This window comes from Podarcis pityusensis (genome assembly GCF_964106645.2).
Source record: "Podarcis pityusensis genome assembly, chromosome: 14".
Classification (NCBI taxonomy): domain Eukaryota; kingdom Metazoa; phylum Chordata; class Lepidosauria; order Squamata; family Lacertidae; genus Podarcis; species Podarcis pityusensis.
In genome coordinates this window covers 34,640,737-34,661,974 of record NC_138039.1, presented here as the reverse complement: position 1 = coordinate 34,661,974, position 21,238 = coordinate 34,640,737, and the positions used below count along the sequence as shown (strand labels likewise).

General features: G+C 44.6%; 1 protein-coding gene across 2 annotated transcripts in view; it reads right to left on the bottom strand.

Annotated features, from left to right (window-relative positions):
- Positions 1-7,583: 7,583 nt before the first annotated feature.
- Positions 7,584-21,238, bottom strand: part of AGBL1 (AGBL carboxypeptidase 1) — a 407,461-nt gene continuing 393,806 nt past the window's right edge. The window contains exon 23 of one of the 2 annotated variants that reach the window (XM_080980323.1): positions 7,584-8,945. In XM_080980323.1, coding sequence (XP_080836449.1) covers positions 8,819-8,945 — 127 coding nt within the window. In that variant the 3' untranslated portion in view covers positions 7,584-8,818. The remainder of the gene's footprint in view (positions 8,946-21,238) is intronic. The other variant, XM_080980324.1, reaches the window with a different exon arrangement.

The following is a 21,238-nucleotide window of genomic DNA, read 5'->3' as shown; positions in this document are numbered from 1 at the left end:
TTAGCTATCACAAAGAGACATTCTTCTATCTAATAATTTATATCATCAGACATTTAAAGTTCAGAGGTTTCTACACAGGCACACTTTCATCTCCCAGTCTGGCAAACAAAGGCATTATCACACTTCAGTGGCACATTCTAGCTAGCCAAAGGCACTTGGCAGGGCTAATGAGATTTGTGGTCTGGGGAGAGCCTTGGGGACCAGATAGTAAGTCAAGGGGGGGCTGGAGCTGAGTTTTCTCCACACATGGACACCCACACACCAGGTCTCTTATGCCACCCATGAAGGGTGGTGGTCCACTGGTCAACAACTTCCATTTCCCCTTCCCTTTCACTACATTGCCTGCCAAAGTAGAGACCTTTCCCCGTGTATTTATTATTATTTTTAAAAAACTCAGCTTGATAAGAGATTGGCAAGGGGAAGCTGACTTTTAAAAAATTATACTTCGCTATTAAGCCAAAGCACAAAAACCATCTCATGGACAGTTAACATAGTCAATATACACCGTTAAATTGATGAGCGACCTATATATATTTTAAAAATGGAACGGCTCGGCAGCCCTTTTGCACATCAGAGTAATTTACCCCTTCTCCTGCCCCTTTCATCTGAAATGCTGAAAGCATCAATTTGCACCCGTGAAATGAGGAATAGCCTTGTGCGCCAGGTGGGGAGAACTGAGCAGTGAAGGAAAGAGAGGAGCCTGGCTCGGGGACACATATACTTCCCGAACAACTCTTGTGTCGGCAGTTTTTGGCAGCCAGGTGCTGGGAAGAGGTGATGGCAGCAGTTCCTTCATTGTCATTTCTAATTAGTCTATGGCTTATGTGCTCTCTCTCTCTCTTGCACATGCACACACACACACCCCTAAGCACATGTACTAGGAAAATATATTCCACTAAAATGAATAGGATCTACAGCCAAAATGATAATTTAATATTGGAGCATCAAATGTCTGTTTTCAATTCATGTGGGGTAGCACCTGTTACAGACAGCTGTCAGCATTGCTGGGACAGCAGTGACAGGAAGAGACTGGAGCCCAGGTGCAAAGGACTCAGGATCTGACCCTTGCTCCCAGATATTAGGCAGGTCAAAGGTTTACAGTGGGGAAGAAAGTCTTCAAAAGTTCGGCTTTTTCGTTTGGAAACTATGAATGTAGGAGGCTGCCTTATACAGAGTCAGCCCATTGATTCATCTAGCTCGGTACTGTCTACATCTATTTAAACTTGTGTTCCCAGATGTTGCGTGACTACAACCCCCATCCTCAGCCAGCTTAGCTAATAGTCAGGGGTGATGGATGTTTTCATCCAGCAACATCTGGGAAGAAATGGTTAAGTAACACCAATGTAGACAGTACTAAGCTAGAAGGATCAATGGCACTGTCTACAACAGTGTTATTTAGCCTTGCGTTCCCAGATGTTGTTGGACTAAAATGTCCATCATTGCTGACTATTGGCTAAGCTGGCTGGGGACAATGGAAGTTATAAATCCAGCAACATCTGGGGACCTAAAGTTGAAGATCATTGGTCTACACTGACTGGTAGTGGCTGTCAAGATTTTCAGGCAGGTGCCCTACCTGAAGATGCTGGTTGGAGGCAGTAATGCTTTTGAATAACAGTAGCAGGAAACCACAGGAAGGGAGAGAGCTCTAGTGCTTGGGTTCTCCTTGGGGGTTTCCTGCAGTCATCTAGATGGTCATAGGATGGTGAACTAGATGGGCCAAAGGCGCAATGGGCTGAAGAGGGCTTCAGCAGGTTCTTCTTATGTCTGTTCTTTGCCTGGCAAGTCTGTGCCATGGTCCCAGGACACTGTTTTCAAATCCTCTCTGTCTCTGTCTCTCTGTCTCTCTGTCTCTCTCTCTTAGGAGGGCTGTTGCTTTCATACCCCATTTCTGGACATCCAGGAAGCATCTGATTGGCTACTGTGAGAAACAGGATGTTGGACTAGATTAGGGTGTTAGTCTGATCTAGCATGGCTCTCCTTATACTATCTGAATTGGGCTAATTTATCAAGCTGCCTCCTGGAACTAAATGAAGCTGATTTCTTTTTTCATCAAGACCCAATAGGGCCAGACCTCCACATAACTGATTTCAATGTCTTTTAATCTTATTCTCTCCCTCTCTCTTTCTTATTGTTAATTATTTGTTTTGAGCTCCAACCTCAGAGAGCTTTTTCTAAAGACAATTTCACCCAAAGCTTAGGAGGGCATCAAAGGAAACAGCTTCAAGCTGTGAAAAGGTCACTGGCTGGCACCTAATTAGACTGCCGCAATTTTGCTAATATCTGCAAGAAGGGCGAGGAGAAAATTCAGGATGAAGCAGATTGGAGCGGATGCTGTACATCTTGGGTTTTTGCTGTGGCATATGGGCATGATCGAATCAGGCTGACACAGGACCACTTTCAGTAACTGGGAGGGCAGGCAAGAAAGCATTGCCTTGAGCAGAGGGTGTTGTAGTGAGAATCACCTTAGATGTTATCTGACATAGTTAGGAGTATCTCACTGTAGGTTAGGAAGGGCTATAGCTCAGTTGCAGAGCATCTGGCTTTCAGGCAGAAGTCCCTGGTTCAATTCCAGACTCCAGGTAGGATTAAAAGAGGCTGCTGCCTGAAATTCTGGAGAGCTGCTGCCAGTAGACAATACTGAGCTAGATACTTGCTGAAGAGGCTTGCTGACCTCCAGGAAAAACACAAATTCCATCTTCTCCTTTTAGGTAAAGATCATAAGACGACCCGGACGGTTGCCAGATTCTGTCTACAGATCTGTAGGTGCAGACCATCCCCCAATACAAATTAGTCCGTCAAGAAAATCCCCATACTCAGATCCACGGGTGACTCTGGGCCAATTTTATATGGTAGTTTTTCCCAAAGATTTTATGTGTTTATGTATTTAGCACATTTTTTAACATGTAAGCCATTGCTGTATATTGTTTTAAATGTCTGCTTTTGGGAGCGCAGTCCCATTATGTGTTTTACAAGCTGGTCTCCGACCGTAATAATAAATTATTATTATACTGAGCTAGATGGGCCAATGGTCTGACTCAATATAAGGCAGATTCCTATCTATTGAAGGTGACACTTCTTCTGAGGATGAGAGTGGGGGAGAATGAAATAGAGCCAGTCTCAAGAATGAGGACTCTGCCTCTAATACCCTTCTCACTAAGAGTGAATGGATGATAGCTGTCCTACTGCCAACTCTCCTATTGGGGAGAACAAGGAGCCTGCCTTACATGGCAGATGCTTGCAGGTGGGTAATGTAGCATCAAGGTGTTGTAGGACAAAGCTGTGTGTGCCACACACTCCATTTTCCACCTTCTAATCTTGCCTGCCTCCTTGGGTATGATGGAGGATGCTGGCCCTTCTGGGAAGGGGGTATTCCATCAGCAACATGACTTGTGGGTGGGTATGCTGATCGGCCAGTCTTGTACACAGCAGGGCTACTAGTGGAGATAATGCAGACAATTCAAAGGTCCATGCAGGATGCATGCAGCACAATGTGGACTGCCATGACTCCAGAAGGATGGCATCTCATGGTCAGTGTTCCAGGCTGAGGACTTAGGGTGCTCTCTGCGTAACTTGATGAGAACTTTTGCTCCTTATACTACTCCCTTGTCCACCCATGAACTACCAAGTAGGGATAGACCACAGCCCATGTCTATTTTGCTTATGGGTTCATTGTAAGCATATGGGTTTACTGGATCCTGAGTGGAATGGGACCAATTTGGGTTCACCCAGGATTCAGTTCAATTGGGTTGAAGCTGCCCCAGATCACCCTGAGTTGAAACCAGGGTGTCCCAAGGTACCAGATTGGACCCCAATTTAGAGGAGATGGGCTATTCACAGCCCCATTCATAGGTCCATTCCATTCTGTTTCTGCATCAATTTTATTTTTATTTTTTTAAAAAAATATGTGCATGAAAAATTGTATTCTTTTTCTCACACACACAAAAAGAATCATATGCTAGGTTCCTGCAGCTACTGCCACCTTACTTATCACATCAGGGGTGAGATCCAGAGGTACTGATGGCTGTTGTTGCCTCACAGTGTTTCAGTTCAGTCTGGGGTGGTATTGGACCAGTAGAGGAGGAGGAGGGAACTTTTTTTCCAGCCTGAGGGCCACATTTCCTTATAGGCAATCTCCCAGGGGCCATATGCCAGAGGTGAATGTGGCCAGAAGCAAAAGTAGGTGGAACCACTGCTATCCCCCCCCCCCCAAAAAAAGAGGTGCCAGAACTCACCATGAACGCCTCCCTCATTCTCTTCAGATTGCAATGGTGTCCACCTGAGAGGTGCTGGAACTCACTTGAGAGGTGCCAGAACTGAGTTCTGCTGAGTTCCAGCTGGAAAAAGCCCTGGATGGAGCAATCAATGTTCCTTTGAACCTTCATACATCCTTCTACAGTCATACCTCATGTTACGTCCGCTTCATGTTACGTTCTTTCAGGTTATGTCCCGTGGTGACCCGGAAGTACCGGGAAGGGTTACTTCAGGGTTTCGCCACTTGTGCATGCGCAGAAGCACAAAATGATGTCACATGCATGAGCAGAAGCAGCAAATCGCAACCCGCGCATGCGCAGATGTGCCGCTGCGGGTTGCGCTCTTTTCATGTTGCAAATGGGCCTCCTGAACGGATCCTGTTCACAATCAGAGGTACCACTGGGCTGTATTCCCTCCAGCCCAGCAAATTGCCTTATTGACATTCAAGGGCACATTCCAGCCATGCAAAAGCATACAAGGGGGGTGCAGAGCAGGACCATCAAAGGGTTTGGCCTGGGGAGAGTTCCAAGGGCTGAGAAAGGTGGGGAACAACTGTGCCTTGTGCAGAGAGGAGACCATCCTAAGATGCTGCTGCTGCTGCTGCTGCTGCCAGCACTGTCGGAATGAAGCTGTGCCTGCCAGAATTCCCACCTTCCTCAAATGATGGGAAGAACCAAAGCTCTCTGTCCTGCAGGAAGGGTGGCACCCTGGTTGCTGTGGTGAAAGCTCCTATTCTGGGGGCCAGGAGGGGTGTAGACACCCTCTCAGAATCACAAATGCGAATGGATAAACAAGCTGGGAGTTAATCTCAAATTGTTTTACACTCTGTCTCATTTCAGTCAATGCATTTCCGTTCCTCCGTGCAGAGCCTAGTTCTGCTTAATTACCATGACTCAGGGAGAATGCTAATTGCTGGAGAACCCTGGCAGGAGCCACAACAGAGGTCCTCTCCTGACCTCTAGGGGCCAGATGGGTGATGGAGGCGCAGATTACATTCCAAACCAAAGGATGGTGCTTGTACGCCAGTGAGAGAGAGATCAGCTTTTTCTAAGATCCGTTTGGGATGTCATCTCCTGTTAATTCCTCACTTTTAGAGTTACCAGATGCAACAGAAGACCCCATGACCTGGGCCAGCAGCTTGATATGGATGACAGTGTTCCATGGCAGGGCAGGAGCAGGAGCAATAATTCTTTCCTCAGCTGATCTGCATGGATCAGTTTAGAAAAGGGGTTTGTGTGTCCTTACATGTGTGAGTAAGTGGGTAAAGTAATGAAAGCGTAGACTGGCCACATCCACTGTTGGTCAGACACACACCATTGGTACGTGGCCCCTGGAGGGCTGGCAAAGGGGAATGTGGCCCTCAGGTCAAATGAATTTGCCCATCAGCTGTTTCAAAAAAGCCTTTGATTGGGCTGTGATAAATGTGAGGCCAGTGTAAATGAAACAGGAAAATATGGTTTTCAGACAGTACTGAAAAAATGTCCTCCCCACAAAAAATGAATGGCCAGACAAAGGGTAGATGGTTTCAGCTCAATTCTGCTTTTCATACAGGCTGCATTCACACAGCACTTTATTCAATTTCCTCAACCTTCCCCTAACAGTTACTTTCTGCATTATAATTGAGCTTTCGCATAACACAAAGGCCAACTCAGGGCATTCTTTAGCATATGCAGTGCCAAGGTGCAAAAAACTGCCCAGTGCCCCTTTTTTGGGGGAGGGCAGGCCAAAGTTCTTCAGCTTTTTGGGGGGAGGCATGCAACTCTCTCCCATGCTGCTGCAGGTGGAAGGAGGAGAGCAATCCCCATGGAGGCTTGGGAGGGAAGCTGCATGCCTCATGTGAGCAGCTTCGCAGCTGGCAGCCTCTGCACCCGCAGCAGAAAAACCTGCGGCGTTCCGACGGACTCTGCTCTGCTTGGCAGCACCTGTTGGCTAGCCTGGCTCTTCAATCCCCGGACTCCAAATCTCAGCCCCGGACTCTCAGCCTGGCATCCTGAGAGCCTGGTGCCCAGATGCCCCACACTCCTAGCACCTATGGGTAAGACGGCCCTGGGCCAACTTCAGAAAACTATTTAGTGCTCATTTCCATGTCATCTGATTCCAGCAAGGGGGTGTGTGTGTTACAATTTCGGCCCCCTTTGTCCAGAAAATTGTGGGAGAAAAGTGACTAAATTTGGGGCAGTGTACTGGCATATTGTTCTTTCTTGGGAATCATGGGGGGAGGGAGTGTGCGGGTGCAGAAAGGGTGGGGTAAGTATTGATGTTGCCCAATGATCTTTGTTGTTGTATCATAGCACACCCACAGGTGTGAATGGAATTTAGTGTGGCATGCAGGTATATTGGTCAAAAAGCCACAGTTCCATAACACAAAATGTACTGCGGTGTGAAAGGAACATTAGAAAACAGGGCAGAAACACTAGCATTATAATCAGGAAAACTAACACAACACTCTCCACATCTGAATGCACCTGTAGCCTTGCTAAGCGTTATCCTTTAGTCCGCCACAATTTTGAGTGCCTCAGCCTAAATGTAGCCAGGGGAAGAGCTGCATAGAAATGCACAGCACCCTCCACTGCTTAGCATCTGCCCCACTTCCTTGCTGCTCAAGGAAGCTGTCTGACAGTAAAGATAATATAATAAATGACATTTTTACATCCCATTCTATACACCGAGCAGGGCTCGGAGCACTGACTTTGACCCGGGAAACATTAGAAAGGCCAAGAACAGCATAGCCATTGCCTGTGGTAGTCTTGTACTGTCACACAATCCCCCCCTCTCTTTATTATTATTTTATTACATTTTAAACATTTTCATGACACAGAGGGGGGAATAAGTCAATCCCATTTACAGCTAACCCCGGAGGAAAAGGAGGAACCGTCCTTCATGAATTCTAATGTACCAGTGAGCAGGCTGAGAGGTGCTAAGCAACTGATGTTCTCGGGTCGATGGTTTCCTTAGTGCCTTCCTAGTAGGAGGAAGGCTCTCAAATGGTGGAGGTTCAGAACAAGGACTGATGGAACCAGGAGGAGCTGGCACATGCAGAGATAAGGACATCACCAGGTGGTTCGCTCCTCAAATGGCATTTCCTAGGAATTTTGGGAAGTTGTTGGTCTGCTTTTTGTGCGCTCAGGGACCTCTTGAGAAATCATCACCAAATTTGGCATGTTCTGGAGCCCCGGTGGAGTGGGGGAGTGCCAAATCAAATGAGTAATGATGAATAATCAAGTAATGATAAATACCGCAGCTTAGTTCCAGCTTCCAGCTCTGCTGGCCCTTTGCCTGACCTCACAGCACCTCTTACATATATCATCAAAAAAGAGGATGAAACGGACAACTGAATTGCAAACACTCTTTTATACATATAGCTGCAAATTTATAAATAACTGCTATAATTTAAATAGAGCAAAAAAATACATCTCATCCTAGTGGGGAAGAGTGTGACTCCAGGTGGTCCATGTACCTGCCTGATCAGTCTCAACGTCGAGGGCAATTTTAATGCTCTTCCTGATCTCCAGTCTTGATATTTAAACTGAACTTGGATGAGTCAGTCCTTCAAACAATTAACATCTTCCAGTGGAGGGCTGTCCCCTGAAAGCTTTTAAAAGAGAGGACTGTTCTCTGTTTAGATGGACTTATGATCACCCTAGCCTGAGAAATAAACGCCAAAGCTAACTTAAACAGAAATGTATCTCACCATAGCAGGGGAGAGGATGGACAGGTGAACTGCCTGCTCAGTCTGTTTTCCGGATGCTCCTAAATGTTGTTGGGCAATGTCAAGGCCCCTGTTGCTCTCCCTTCTCAGGGTTATTTATGTTTAAGCCAAATGTGGACTAGGCAGCCCTTCAAGAAGAGGACTCCTTCCAAAAGGGGACTCTGCTCTGTAAAGGTAGGACATGTAGCTCCCTTATACTTAGCTCTGGTCCACCTTGCTGGACTCCCAGTGGAATTAGAACTGGGTCTGATACTGTTGCCTTTGTGCACTGGGATAAGAAAAGGTCAGTTGAAAATCTTCACCCTTATGCTCAAGAAGAGTTCCTCCACCAACTCAGTCAATAAAACTGTATGTGTGTGTGTGAGAGAGAGAAGACAGAAAAACAAACTATTGAGCAGAAAACACTGCAAAAGAAAAGCGCCATCCGTCATGCACCCTCCACTTTTGGCTAACTGGTGCTCACACATTGCTATAGAGATATATCAGTACATTACAACGAATCTCTCCCTCTTTCTATGGAATCTAGATAATAGTTTCAATAGCAAAAAGAAGAACAGAGAGGTCTATTTTGGAAGTGCAAACAGGGCAAGACATCTGGGATTGGAACTGTCACCACATAAGAAGCAGATGCAAGCTGTGAGCTGCCTGCTCATTGCTTGAGGATTGATGGCTTGGGCCTGCTCTCCAGTCCGCTGAAGACCCCAAGCATTGTTGACAGCAATGGGAGAAGCTGGCTGCTTGGGCTGACTCAAGATGTAGAAAGTCCTCCATGTGACGTGTGTGTGTGTCAGTGTCATACATCTTTCCTCTATTGGCTTCTGATTCTTCTTTGACTCCTTCAGCCCTGGAGCGATACTCCTAGATCTCTTTGTCCAGTTCCGAAAAGTCTCCTTCCTGGTCAGAGCAGCTGTCTGTGTTATAATCCACTTCATCCCCAAAGGGAAGTTCATCATCCGTCTCCAGGTTGCAGTTGCTGCTGCTGCTTCTGCCACAGAATTGCAAAGAGAGAGATAAAGAGAATTGAATGCAGGCAGCAAGACACTTGATAAGGCATCACAGCACATGTTTGTATGTGGGAGGGGACTGATAGAATGGCCAGAAATTGACACATCTGTCACTTTTGAATTCTCATTTTTCTAATCAGTTCTCCACATTTCTGCATGATTCAATTCTATGATTCTACGATCTTGTTTTAGAAGAAATCTGGTAGCTGCTTTGGCCAAGCATCAGTGTGTTACTGTGGCCTGAACTTCTGGAGAAAGCCCCAATACAGTAGTTCAAGCTGAACATCCTCTCTGTTTTGGATTCAGGTTTCCAATACAAAATTTGGAAAGCTGAGATTGCTCTGTCTGTGTGTGTGTAGCTAGGGAGCCCTTGCTCAGCAGGAAAATGAAATAAAACCACATTCAAGCAATGCACACAGATACATAGGAATTTATTGCCCCGCTGCACATTTAACGCCTACTGTCCCATAACCCCCATCTAGTGAGGTCTATGGGAGCCTCAGCAGCAATTTGCAACTTTATGATGTGATAAATAGAAATCCTTTGTTTTGATTTTTAATTTGCATATTTATTGAGAGATGACTTGATCTTAATTAGTTCTGCTTTGTATGTATGTGTGTGCGCATATTTGTTTGTTTGCTTGTGTTCTTGAAAGGCTGCTTTGTATGAGTAGGAGCCCCGTGTTCCTGCTGACATAACCAAAAACAAGAGAAAAGACAGACCCATTGGGGCTGTTATTTATTCCTAAATCAAACACCCCCTCCCCCATCTCTCTCACTCTTCTAGAAAAGGCTCTTTTATGTTAAATGCTGGCATAAACATTCAGTTCATGCTATGTACGCTAAGCTCTCAAGCTTCGATGCTCTTCTGAATTTGTGCATCAAAATATCTTGCTCAGCATTGTCTACACGGACTGGTAGTGGCTCTCCATAGTTTTCCTTCCTGCACTACCTAGAGACTCCAGGGATTGAACCTGTGCAAGGCCGATGCTCTACCATTGAGCTACAGATAGCACTCCCTCTTCTTCTTCTGATGAAGAACTACTTCAGGATGAACTGCAGCCCCCAGAAACTCAGGAACAGCCCAGAACAACAGCCATGGAGGAGTCTCGATAAGGTTTCCCTCAGCCAAATCAACCTTTCAATTTCCTCACAATCTGCATTGTTTCCTGGTGATATATTATATTGCTGGCAGCTTTCTACAAGTAAGTTGTAATGTTTGTGAACATTCCTTTTTTATTCTTTCTTTTTTATTTCAGACAAAACATTAAAACAAGCAAACCAATATAAAACAAGCCAAACATTTCAAAGATCACACTGAGAGAAAGAAATACATAAATGAACCTTGTGTGTCCTCATTACACACTTTGTAAAGAATATATCTATAAATGCCAAACATACAGCAGACTTACAAAGTTAACAACAATGTCCTTTAAATCTTCGCAATAGTCAGTGACATGATGTCTAATTAAAGAAAATGTGGAATATTGAGAAAAGTTCAGGATAGCATATGTCCCCCAAAAAGGGGGTATTCTTGGTTCTTCTGGTGAGAAATTAATGAAAGGAAGGAAAGGTGACTGGTTATCATAAAATTTATCTTGTTGAATATCACCTCTGTCTACTCTGCAATGTTGTGTTAGTTTGTCTACAAGTGCCACCTTGCAAACCCTATTGTAGTAAAGGTGTGCGGCGATCGTCTTGCTTTTCAGGCTAAGGGAACAGGTGTTTGTCCACAGACAGCTTTCTGGGTCATGTGACCAGCATGACTAAACCACTTCTGACATGACAGGACACCATGACACGTACCAGAGCACACGGAAATGCCGTTTACCTTCATGCCACAGCAGTACCTACTCACACTGCTAGGCTGGCAGAAGCTGGGACAGAGGAACAGGAGCTCACCCCTCACATGGATTTGAACCGCTGACCTTCCAATCAGCAAGCCCAAAAGGCTCAGTAGTTTAGACCACAGCGCTACCCGCATCCCAAAAACCCTACTGTACCAGCTCTGTGTAGTTAACAAATGTTCTCTTCTCCATAAGAATGCAATCTCCAACCAGACAGGAAATGGATTATTAATGGCTTGAAAATACGTATCTTTACTTGCTCCTCAGAATAATGATAGCAAGACCAAACTGTGGCCTTTAACCACTGTAATATTCAGAATTTTAATAACTCAGTGTAAAACATAATCCCAAAATTTGGTTATGGCTTGAAACTCCCATCAAAAGTGAATATAAGGTCCATTAGTAGAACACCTCCACCAACCAAGAGAAGAAACCAATCAACAAATATGACATAAATGCACTGGAGTCAGATTAATTTAAGTGATTGCTTCTTAACAAGTGTAGAGATCAATTTAAAAGAGGGTGGCCACCATACAGGCTTTCAGTCCCTTTCAGATATTTCCCCGTATCTGCTTCCTATATCCAACACAAGTCCCCCTTATCAATGAATAAGTTTATGAACATCCCATGACATCATAGCACCTCATCCAATGATTGCTCCTCTCTGCAAAGCATTCATCATCATCAGCCCATGTGTATAGATTCCTGGTTCAGAGCTGTGACAAACAACCTATAAATAAACACCGTTTATTACAGTGAAACAGTTAATAGTTGTCTCCAAGATTCTGTTTGTGATGACTATTTCCCTGATAAGCTTCCTTTTTCTGAGTTCACATTTCCTTCTCTTTCTCCATAAAAGTCTAAAGGAAAGGTATAACTTGTTAGGACTTGTACTAATTAGTTTTTCAGGAGTTCCCAAGGTAATTGCAGCTTGCAAGGTTTGTAATTGATTTCGCCAGATTAAAAAAAAAATAGATGCCTGATCGAGGCCTGTAGAAATTTATCATGTCAAAGCAAGGGGAAAACAGCTTGTCAGGCTAAATGGAAGGATCATAAGACTAGAGAACCAAAGGGGCTGACTTCTGGACCACAATATATCAATTTCTTTAAAGTATGTTTGACCCACCTCACCTTTTGACTATAAGATCCTTTCATCAGTGGAGGCTGGTGCTCATTGGGACTGGTAGAGCAGAAAGCAGGGAGGCCAACAGCAGATGGCGCTACAGCCATTGACTGGTAGGGCCAGAACTGATGATACACAGAGCCAACTAATTCTGGTTTTGCTCCCATTCTCTTCCCAGCTAAGTTCTACGAAGGGAACATAAAGACTAAGGAGGAGAAGGCTGAGAACTAGTGGCATCTGCCCCCAAGACTAGTTATAAGTAAAGAGTTGGGGGTTGGCTAAGGGCACACTGAGCTTGGTGGGACAATGCCCCATTCACACAAATTGACCCACCTCCACTGCCTGTCACTGCTTCAATAAATAAATAAGAAAATAAGAAAAAATATAAGTGAATGATATATTGTACATGCAGTAAATTTGTTAAAAGCTTTGAAAAATCTAAAAAAATTAAGATTATAAAAATAAAACCAGCAGGCTTTGGGGAACTGACTGATTTTAATGAAAGAGCTGGTTGTGTGTTGTTTTTATTGTAGTTATTTGCATGGCTTTAATAGATTTTATATATGCATAAAGGTAACTTGCAACTTAGCCACATTTAACTTGTGTGCATTCAGCTTTATGTGATTGGCAAATTTCCCCAAATATTTTTTTAAAGAGAGCAGGTTTCCAGGAAAAAGGACTTTGGCAATCCCACCGACCACTGAACCCAATGTGTTTTGGCTACAGGCAATTTGGATTTACACGCAGTCCCCGGAACGTAACCCTACTGTAAGTTGAGAGTTGCCTGTATAGTTGAAATTCTGTCAATGCTTTTTTTAAAAATGCAATAAAAATAAAAATGATTTTTTCCTTTCTCTGTTGTTAGCAGTTCTTGTTTTTATCTGTAAGCCGCTTTGAATCCCAACAGTGAAAAAGGCAGGGAATGAATGAATGAATGAATGAGCCTGTAGATTACAAATCTTATTCAAAAATAATGTTAGCATAAAATGATAAAACCGTAAAAAAGAAAACAGTTGAACACAGCAAATAGTAAATAATAATATTAATGCCAATACTACTATTAGTAATAATAAATAGGAGGAGAAGCAACAGCCACATAACACAAAGCAAGTTGACCAGATGCAATAGTCTGGGATCATGTTATTCTCAGCAGTATGATGCCACTTTAAACAGTCATGGCTTCTCTTAAAGTATTCGGGGAAGTGTAGTGCTGAGACTTGTTAGCAGAATCCTATTCCGCCTCACAGAACTACAATTCTTAGAGTCAGGGGCGCCAACTCCTGGGGGTACAACCCTTTTTGGCTCCCCAAATGTTCAAAATAATTAGGCTCAAGCACTGAGCCAAGCGCACTGTGGCTTCAATGGCCAGCTCCTTCTTCTCGTCCTCCTCCTCCTGTTGAACCCATAAGTTCCTTAGAATCAGCATCAGAGGCATTGCTCATTGGCCCACCTTTAAGATCAGTTAGATCAATTTCCCCTCCCTTAGTGGAGACATTCCATGGCAGAACCATGGAAAAGAACAGCTAGATCAAGCTGTTATGGGGTTCAGTGACAGAAGAGATCACTTTGTGTAGACTAAAGAAGGAAAGGGCAGAGCAACCTTTGGGGTGGAGAAATAGGAGGGGGCAGCTGAGAGATTAAGGTGCATCTGTTCACTGGGGGTACAGAGTAGATTTGTTATCCCAGTGTGTGTGTGTGTGTGTGTGTGTGTGTGTGTGTGTGTTAGTTAAAAAATAATGCAGAGCTAAAAACTGCAACCAAAAAAGGTTGCTTTCCCCCTGGTAACCATAGCAATGCCACCCTCCTGCATTAATAAAAATGAAAAAGTGGCCCTTGGAGTAATTTAAGTTGTGAACCCCTTTGTAGCAGAGCTACAATCTGGGAGAAGCACATCACTGCATCAGTAAACTAAATAATACTTTCCCTCTAGATACTTTCATGCATTTGAGCCGAAATTTAATTGAAGCATTTTTTTTTCTAAGGGGAAGAACGAGCAGAAATAAAAACAAAAAAAAAACAAAGAAGCTTTGGGGATCAGTACAGAGACTTGCCTCCCCCTGTTTTGTGACTGCCTTGCATCTGTTCAAGTCAGTTTGTTTTATTAATGCTCGCTTGGCCTAAAGCGATCGGAGGGATGTTAAAAGATGCAGTGTTAGCACAGTACTGACACAGGGATTCCCCGCCCCCCGCCCCCCATAAGAAAGAAAATTAACGATTGCACATAAGATTGAACCCGGCCTTTTTCCAGCTCTCCAATCTTCCACATTTTGGGGGTTAACCCCCCCCCAAACAAACCTAGCACAGCGAAAGGAGAATAAAGCACATAGATGTATCGCTCCATTATATTAGGATGCCTGCAAGAGGGTTCAGAGAGCCGATATTGAAGGAGAGCAAATGATCTGCAGAGACCTTCAAGTTCAGGTCTAAGAAATGTATAAGATTGCCACTCCTCCCCCCCCCCAGCCCCTGCTCTTCTGAATTTTTCGGTAGCAAACATTAGAAAACAAGAATTCTGATCTCCTTGCCAAGACAATAACTTGGGGGTAGAGCAGCTGTTTTGTATGCCACGGGTTCCTGGTTCAATTCCCGGCCCCCCCTGTCAAAAAGAATTCAACTAGCAGGTGATTGGGAAGATCTTCTGCTTGATATCTTGGACAGTTGCTGCTGGTCAGTGCGGACAATGCTGGCTAAACCTTAGATGACTAAACCTGAAAGATCAGGGTTCAATAAACCACACAGTCATGAAGCTCATTGGGTGAGCATAGGCCAATTGCCATCTCCCAGTTCAACCCACCTCACAAGCTTGTTGTGATAATGAAATCTCGAGGAGAGGACCATGGATGGTACCTTGAACTCCTTGGAGGAATGGTGGCATACAAATGCAATCAGTAAATGAAATATCTGGTGCTATTTATTAGTGGCAAAAATAGACACTTTGAAGCCACAATCCTATGCACATTTATCCGAGAGCAAGTCCTGAGCTCTGTGGGAGTTAAAAAGGAAAAGGGACCCCTGACCATTAGGTCCAGTCGTGGCCGACTCTGGGGTTGCGGCACTCATCTCGCTTTATTGGCCAAGGGAGCTGGCATACAGCTTCCGGGTCATGTGGCCTGCATGACTAAGCTGCTTCTGGTGAACCAGAGCAGCGCACAGAAACACCGTTTACTTTCCCGCCGGAGCGGTACCTATTTATCTACTTGCAGTTTGACGTGCTTTCAAACTGCTAGGTTGGCAGGAGCAGGGACCGAGCAACGGGAGCTCACCCCGCCGTGGGGATTCGAACCGCCGACCTTCTGATCAGCAAGTCCTAGGCTCTGTGGTTTAACCCACAGCGCCACCCACGTCCCTTCTGTGGGAGTTACTTTTGAGTAAACATTTATATGATTGTGCTTAGGCACGTGAGCAACCTCCATCCCATCCTGTGTTCATCCCAATCACTGCTGCTTCTGTTCTGCTACAGTTCGGCTTCTGCTAAAATCTATGTTTTCCATCTCACTATCCACTAAGACTGAAACGAACATCATTAATCATGTGATTGATTTCAATGCTTTTCGGTGGAAGGGAAGCATTGAAAACACCAAAAATAACATAGTTGTTCGTATGCTATTTGCAGACTAAAAGAACAAGGGCGGTGAATATCGTTCATATTCACTTGTGTGTTTTCCATCCCTGACCTCAGATGAATATGCCAATTGTGTCAATTTTGGTTCCCATTTCTGTTTCCAACTCTCCAGCCTCCCTAATTGTGCTGCAAGCATTACACCTTTATGAATACACCATCCCTGTGTAAATAATCTAGGTTCTGGCCATTTTTATATAGGGTAGCTGGAAAACTGATGGGAGAGATCTTCATCTTACACAGCACCAAAAAATAGGAAGCGCATCACACACACACCCCACACACAAAAGACAACTAAAGTAGATACAGATTTGCATGAAAGTTCTGTATGCTAATTTATATGTATTGGTGCACACTTAGACATGATTAATTGCTAAAATTCAGTCAAAAATGCCTCTTGCTGGACAGAAGGAAGACTGGCCAATGGAACATGTGCCTGTTTAATCTGCAGATCAGATACTGATGGGCAAGAAGAAGTTCTCTGTGTCTCCTGTTCTCCCTTCTTATGATTTCTCTCTTTGAAGCAGACATTCACACTATGCATTTAAAGCACTATGGCCCTACTTTAAATGGTCTTGGCTTCCCCCAAAGAATTCTGGGAGCTGTAGTTTGTTAAGGATATGGAGAGTTGTTAGGAGACCCCTATTCCTCCCACAGAACTACAATTCTCAGAGTGCTTTAACAATCAATCTGTCTTCATATGTTCAAACAGTTTGTATCATTTGGATGCCTGAGAAAGGCAGTGTCAGCTCCCAAGAAACTCAGTCAGCCAGTGAGCATGATCCAGACCCCGCCCTCTCCATACATTCATTCACGTGTATCGGGGAGTATTGTGATTTTTATTATTATTATTATTTGTTACCATGTTATGTATTATTGTGTTTTTATATTGTAAACCATCCTGTGATCCTTGGATGAGTAGTAGTAGTAGTAGTAGTAGTAGTAGTAGTAGTAGTAGTATCTTTCCCTGAACTTGGTGTGTTGTGTGAAATATGGCTAAAATCTGAACTCATAGAAACAACAACTCTTGAGTACTGTGGAAGCTGAACTATTAGAGTAAACATATGCAGTCTTCAGAGACGAAACAATTTAACATATGTATGAATAGTTCGAATTCAACATGGACATGCTCCTTAGATCTGCAACTTGACAATGGAAGTTTACAGAGAAAATTGATTTAATTGCTTTGCAAATCTATAACTCTCTGTAGGTTATTCATGTATTCATCATCCATTATGTTTGAGTTTGAGATTATGTAAATGTGTTTACATAAACCATGGTTGGCAGGTTCATCTGTGTCCCCTGATGCACAGCTTCAGCTATGTGAGGGGAAGGGTTTGGGGCTTGGATCTGGGTCCAACTCCTTGAAGGTTTGAAGAAACAATATTAGTTTGGCAGGGGTGAGGGGTGTGTGTGTGTGTGTGTGTGTGTGTGTGTGTGTGTGTGTTACTGACAGCTTAAAAGCCAGAAATATAAATGGGAACGGCAACAATGTGCTGCTTATAACTGTGATATTTTGAGCTAACGTCTTGTTAATGAACCTGTGTTTGAAAGCTTTGATCACACACCTTATGTCATTTTTTTGTTTCTACCATAATGGGAAGGGGGAATAATGTTTTGTTCCCACAGAAATGTGCTGGGCAATTAGTTGCCATTTACTTCATCATATGCTGCTCAGACCCGGCTCTGATCTGCAGTTAGTGTCATGAGTCCCCTGGAGATCCCTTGGAGTGGGGATCTTGGCAGATGGAGGAAGAGATTGTGGAGTTGGAGCTACACAGCGCAGAGGAGGGCCAGAGCAGGGCCCGACAAGACTGGTGCCTCAAAAAATGTCTGAGTTAGAAGACGTGGCGAGTGATCAGACTCAGGAGCTGGATCCTGGGAAAGGTTCAAGCAGGTTGTCAGAGAGGTATCCTGCCCCTATGATACCTCTAGCCAGGTACCTCTAAAGGGTCACGGTTGCCAGCCCCTCCTGTTACTCCTCTTACTAAGCAGCCTCCTCCAGGAGAGGTTCAGGAGAGTGAGTTGGATACAGAGCTGGCACCTCAAGCACCAAGGACACAGAGATGCCAGTGTTGCCATGTACAAACCTCACAAGCCCAGCCCACTTGCAGAAGCACCCATTTGCTAGCCTGGAGTAGAGGTGGCTGCTGTTTGCCACGCTAATGCTTCTGCCTGCCCCCCCCCCCCTTTAAAAGGAAGAGGCAGAGGGTGTGAAGCTTGTTGGGTCAACTCAGGTCTCAACTCAGGTCACTATTTTAAATCAAACTGTAGGCTAAACATATGACAATGGGCTGTAGCCAACTAAGTCAACGTAAAGGTAAAGGGACCCCTGACCATTAGGTCCAGTCATGGCCAACTTTGGGGTTGCAGTGCTCATCTCACTTTATTGGCCGAGGGAGCCGGCGTACAGCTTCCGGGTCATGTGGCCAGCATGACTAAGCTGCTTCTGGCGAACCAGAGCAGAGCATGGAAACAGAGTTTACCTTCTCACCAGAGCGGTACCTATTTATCTACTTGCACTTTGACATGCTTTCGAACTGCTAGGTTGGCAGGAGCAGGGACCGATCAACAGGAGCTCACCCCGTCGCAGGGATTCGAACCGCCAACCTTCTGATCAGCAAGTCCTAGGATCAGTGGTTTAACCCACAGATCTATTTAAATCATTGGCCTTAAATTAATACTTTGATTGTGGTGGGTCTACTCTGAGTATGGCATAAGTTGGCTTCCACACAATACCTCATGGAGGGAATGTTTAAACTGGCCATTATTTAGGGGGAAAGCCAGACATAACCGTGAAGCTTGCAGTTCCGAGATTCATATTATGGGCAATGGAAACTCATCATGATCCCCTCAAGTATGAGGACAGCATTATATCTCCCTGATTCCTTTAATCCAAGCCAAAGAATAGCTTCCCTCTTCCTTCCTCTCAACCTGATCAGCAAACATCTCTTCCTTCCTCAGCTCTCTCTTCACAAGTGCTCTTCTCTTTCTTTCCATGGCTACTGTTGCCTGACTAGGCTCCAGCATAGGAGGAAGTAAGGTGTTCCTTCCAAGGTAAGTGGCCTGATGGGTTTGGGGAATCACAGGTCTGAAGGAATGGGACTGGGGGGACTCATGGGACAGTGGAAGGATTAGAGTCCATTATACCTCTGACTGGGTGTACAATAGATTCCCATCCTTTGAGGAACTGGTTTGTATTATTTTAAGCCAGGGGTTACCAACATGTGACTGCCAATGTGTTTGGCAATACCTCTTACGGTGCCCATGAAAGGTCTCATTAAACATCCCCTCAGCCCATGGAAGGTCTCATTAAACATCCCCTCACAATAGACTGTTGGCTGTCCCTGCTCAGTTCCTGTTTGCATAAGTGCTCAGCTTCCCCTACATTGCTCCCTTAAACATGCCCCCTTGGATGCCAGAATTGGACACCCATCCTCCTATCCATTCTGAGCAGAAGAGAGGCACAAAGAGCTTCATTTTGTAAGGGTGGTGGTGATTGATGTACGTGCTCTTAATCCCCGCTGATGGTGTGGCTAATGAGGACAGGGAGGATGCCCACGCCATTTTGTGGTCCTTCCTCTTTTGGATGTGGCAGCCATTTTGTTATGCCACACAGAGCTTTCTCATCATTCCAAGGGTGTCCTCTGCCCCTTAAAGATCAGCGACTGCTTTTAATTAGGTGAACTGGGGAGGCGGGTGGGAGTAAGTTGTGTTTCACTAGAATCTTACAGCATCTGATTTACAAAACAGAACTTTGTTGGTTAAAAACTGGAGAGCTCAGCCAGAAAAAGACCCTGCAAATCCAGTTGGCAATTATTAAAAGGGGGGGGGAGCACACCCATGTGTGTTTTCTCAAATTAATTTCCACCAGCTTTGCTCATAGGTCATGCTTTTCTTTGCTTCTGTTGTCTGCCTCACAAGGGATCTGTGAGTTCTGATTAGTGCAGAAGACAAATGTGGAAAAGTTGTGTGTGTGTGTGTGTGTGTGTGTGTGTGTGTGTGCTTTTGTGTTACCAAAGGGACTTTTTTTCCATTTGCTGCTTCCGTGTGTGCTTTACTGAATGGGTTTAAAAGAGGATTGGACAAATACATGGAGGAGAATAAGGCTTCTAAGTGGCTGCTAGCCACAATGGCTATCCTCTAACTCCACAGTTGGAGATAGTGATGGTTATGAATACCAGTTTCTGGAAACCACAGGAAGGTATCATGTTCTTATGCTCTGGTCCTGCTGGTAGGTTTCCCAGAGGCATCTGATTGACCATTGTGAGAGCAGGATGCTGAACTGGTCCAGCAACCTATTTTCATGCTCTTACTGCAGAAGTAGGGAACCATATGCTTAGAGGCCAAGTGTGGCCAATGGACTTTTCTATATGGCCCTCAGTCCTCTTCCCAGACCACATCCTTCATTGGCTCTACTTCATACCCTCCTTGAGTATTTCATACTCTCCAACATTTCTCTGATGAAAATAGGGACGTCCTATTCCATAATAGCTCACTGGAAGGACAGATCCTGAAGCTGAGGCTCCAATACTTTGGCCACCTCATGAGAAGAGAAGACTCCCTGGAAAAGCCCCTGATGTTGGGAAAGATGGAGGGCACAAGGAGAAGGGGACAACAGAGGACGAGATGGTTGGACAGTGTTCTCGAAGCTACCAGCAAGAGTTTGGCCAAACTGCAGGAGGCAGTGGAAGACAGAAATGCCTGGCATGCTCTGGTCCATGGGGTCACAAAGAGTTGGACATGACTAAACAACAACAACATTCCATAATACTTTTATTATCTATACCCTACCCATCTGACTGGGTTGCTCCAGGTACTCTGGGTGGCTTCCAACATACATAAACCATAAAAAACTATACAGAGCTGCCTTCAGATGTCTTCATAAGGTTGTATAGTTAGCTATCGCCTTGGCTTGGGGGTCACATAACTCCATACCCTCTGATGAAAATAGGGACATCCTACCATACCCACCAACATTTCTCCAATGAAAATAGGGGCATCCCAAGGAAAGGTGGGATATTCTGGGATCAAATCAGAAACCAAGACAGCTTCTGTAAATCTGGGACTGTCCCTGGAAAATAGGGATACTTGGAGGGTCTTGTATATCTGCCTAGCTGGAATGCTTGTTGTTTGTGTGGATAGAGGTGTGTGTGTGTGTGTGTGTGTGTGTGTGTGTGTGTAAACTAGGCTGCTGTAGTAAAGTAACTATTTGCATCTATTCAGTGCTATTTTTCTAGAAAAAGAGGTACCAGAACTCACCATGAACTCACCCTTGTTCTCTTAGAATGCCCATGGAAGCCACCTGAGAGGTGCCAGAACTGAGTTCCATTGAGTTCCAGCTGAAAAAGCATCTATTGTTCTGCAGTCTTTTGTCTATGGCCCCACCCACCACTCATAAGTGGGCTTAAAAAGGTGGCCCAGTAAGGAAGGCAGCCTTCAAGCTAAAAAAAAAGTCACATCCCTGTCGTAGTATAATTCAGACACATGCAATAGCTGGCCTAATGTAGCTCACCTTCCATATATTGTGGCTGTCCAGATGTTAGACATCTCCCCTGTTTTTGGAGCCATAAGCAGGCAGTAAGAGCTGAGTTTGTTAATCCCCAGGTGGGTCATAAGAATAATATTTAGCATTAATACAGTGCTTTCGAGTACTCAAATCAAGATTACTTATCTCAGTAATCTC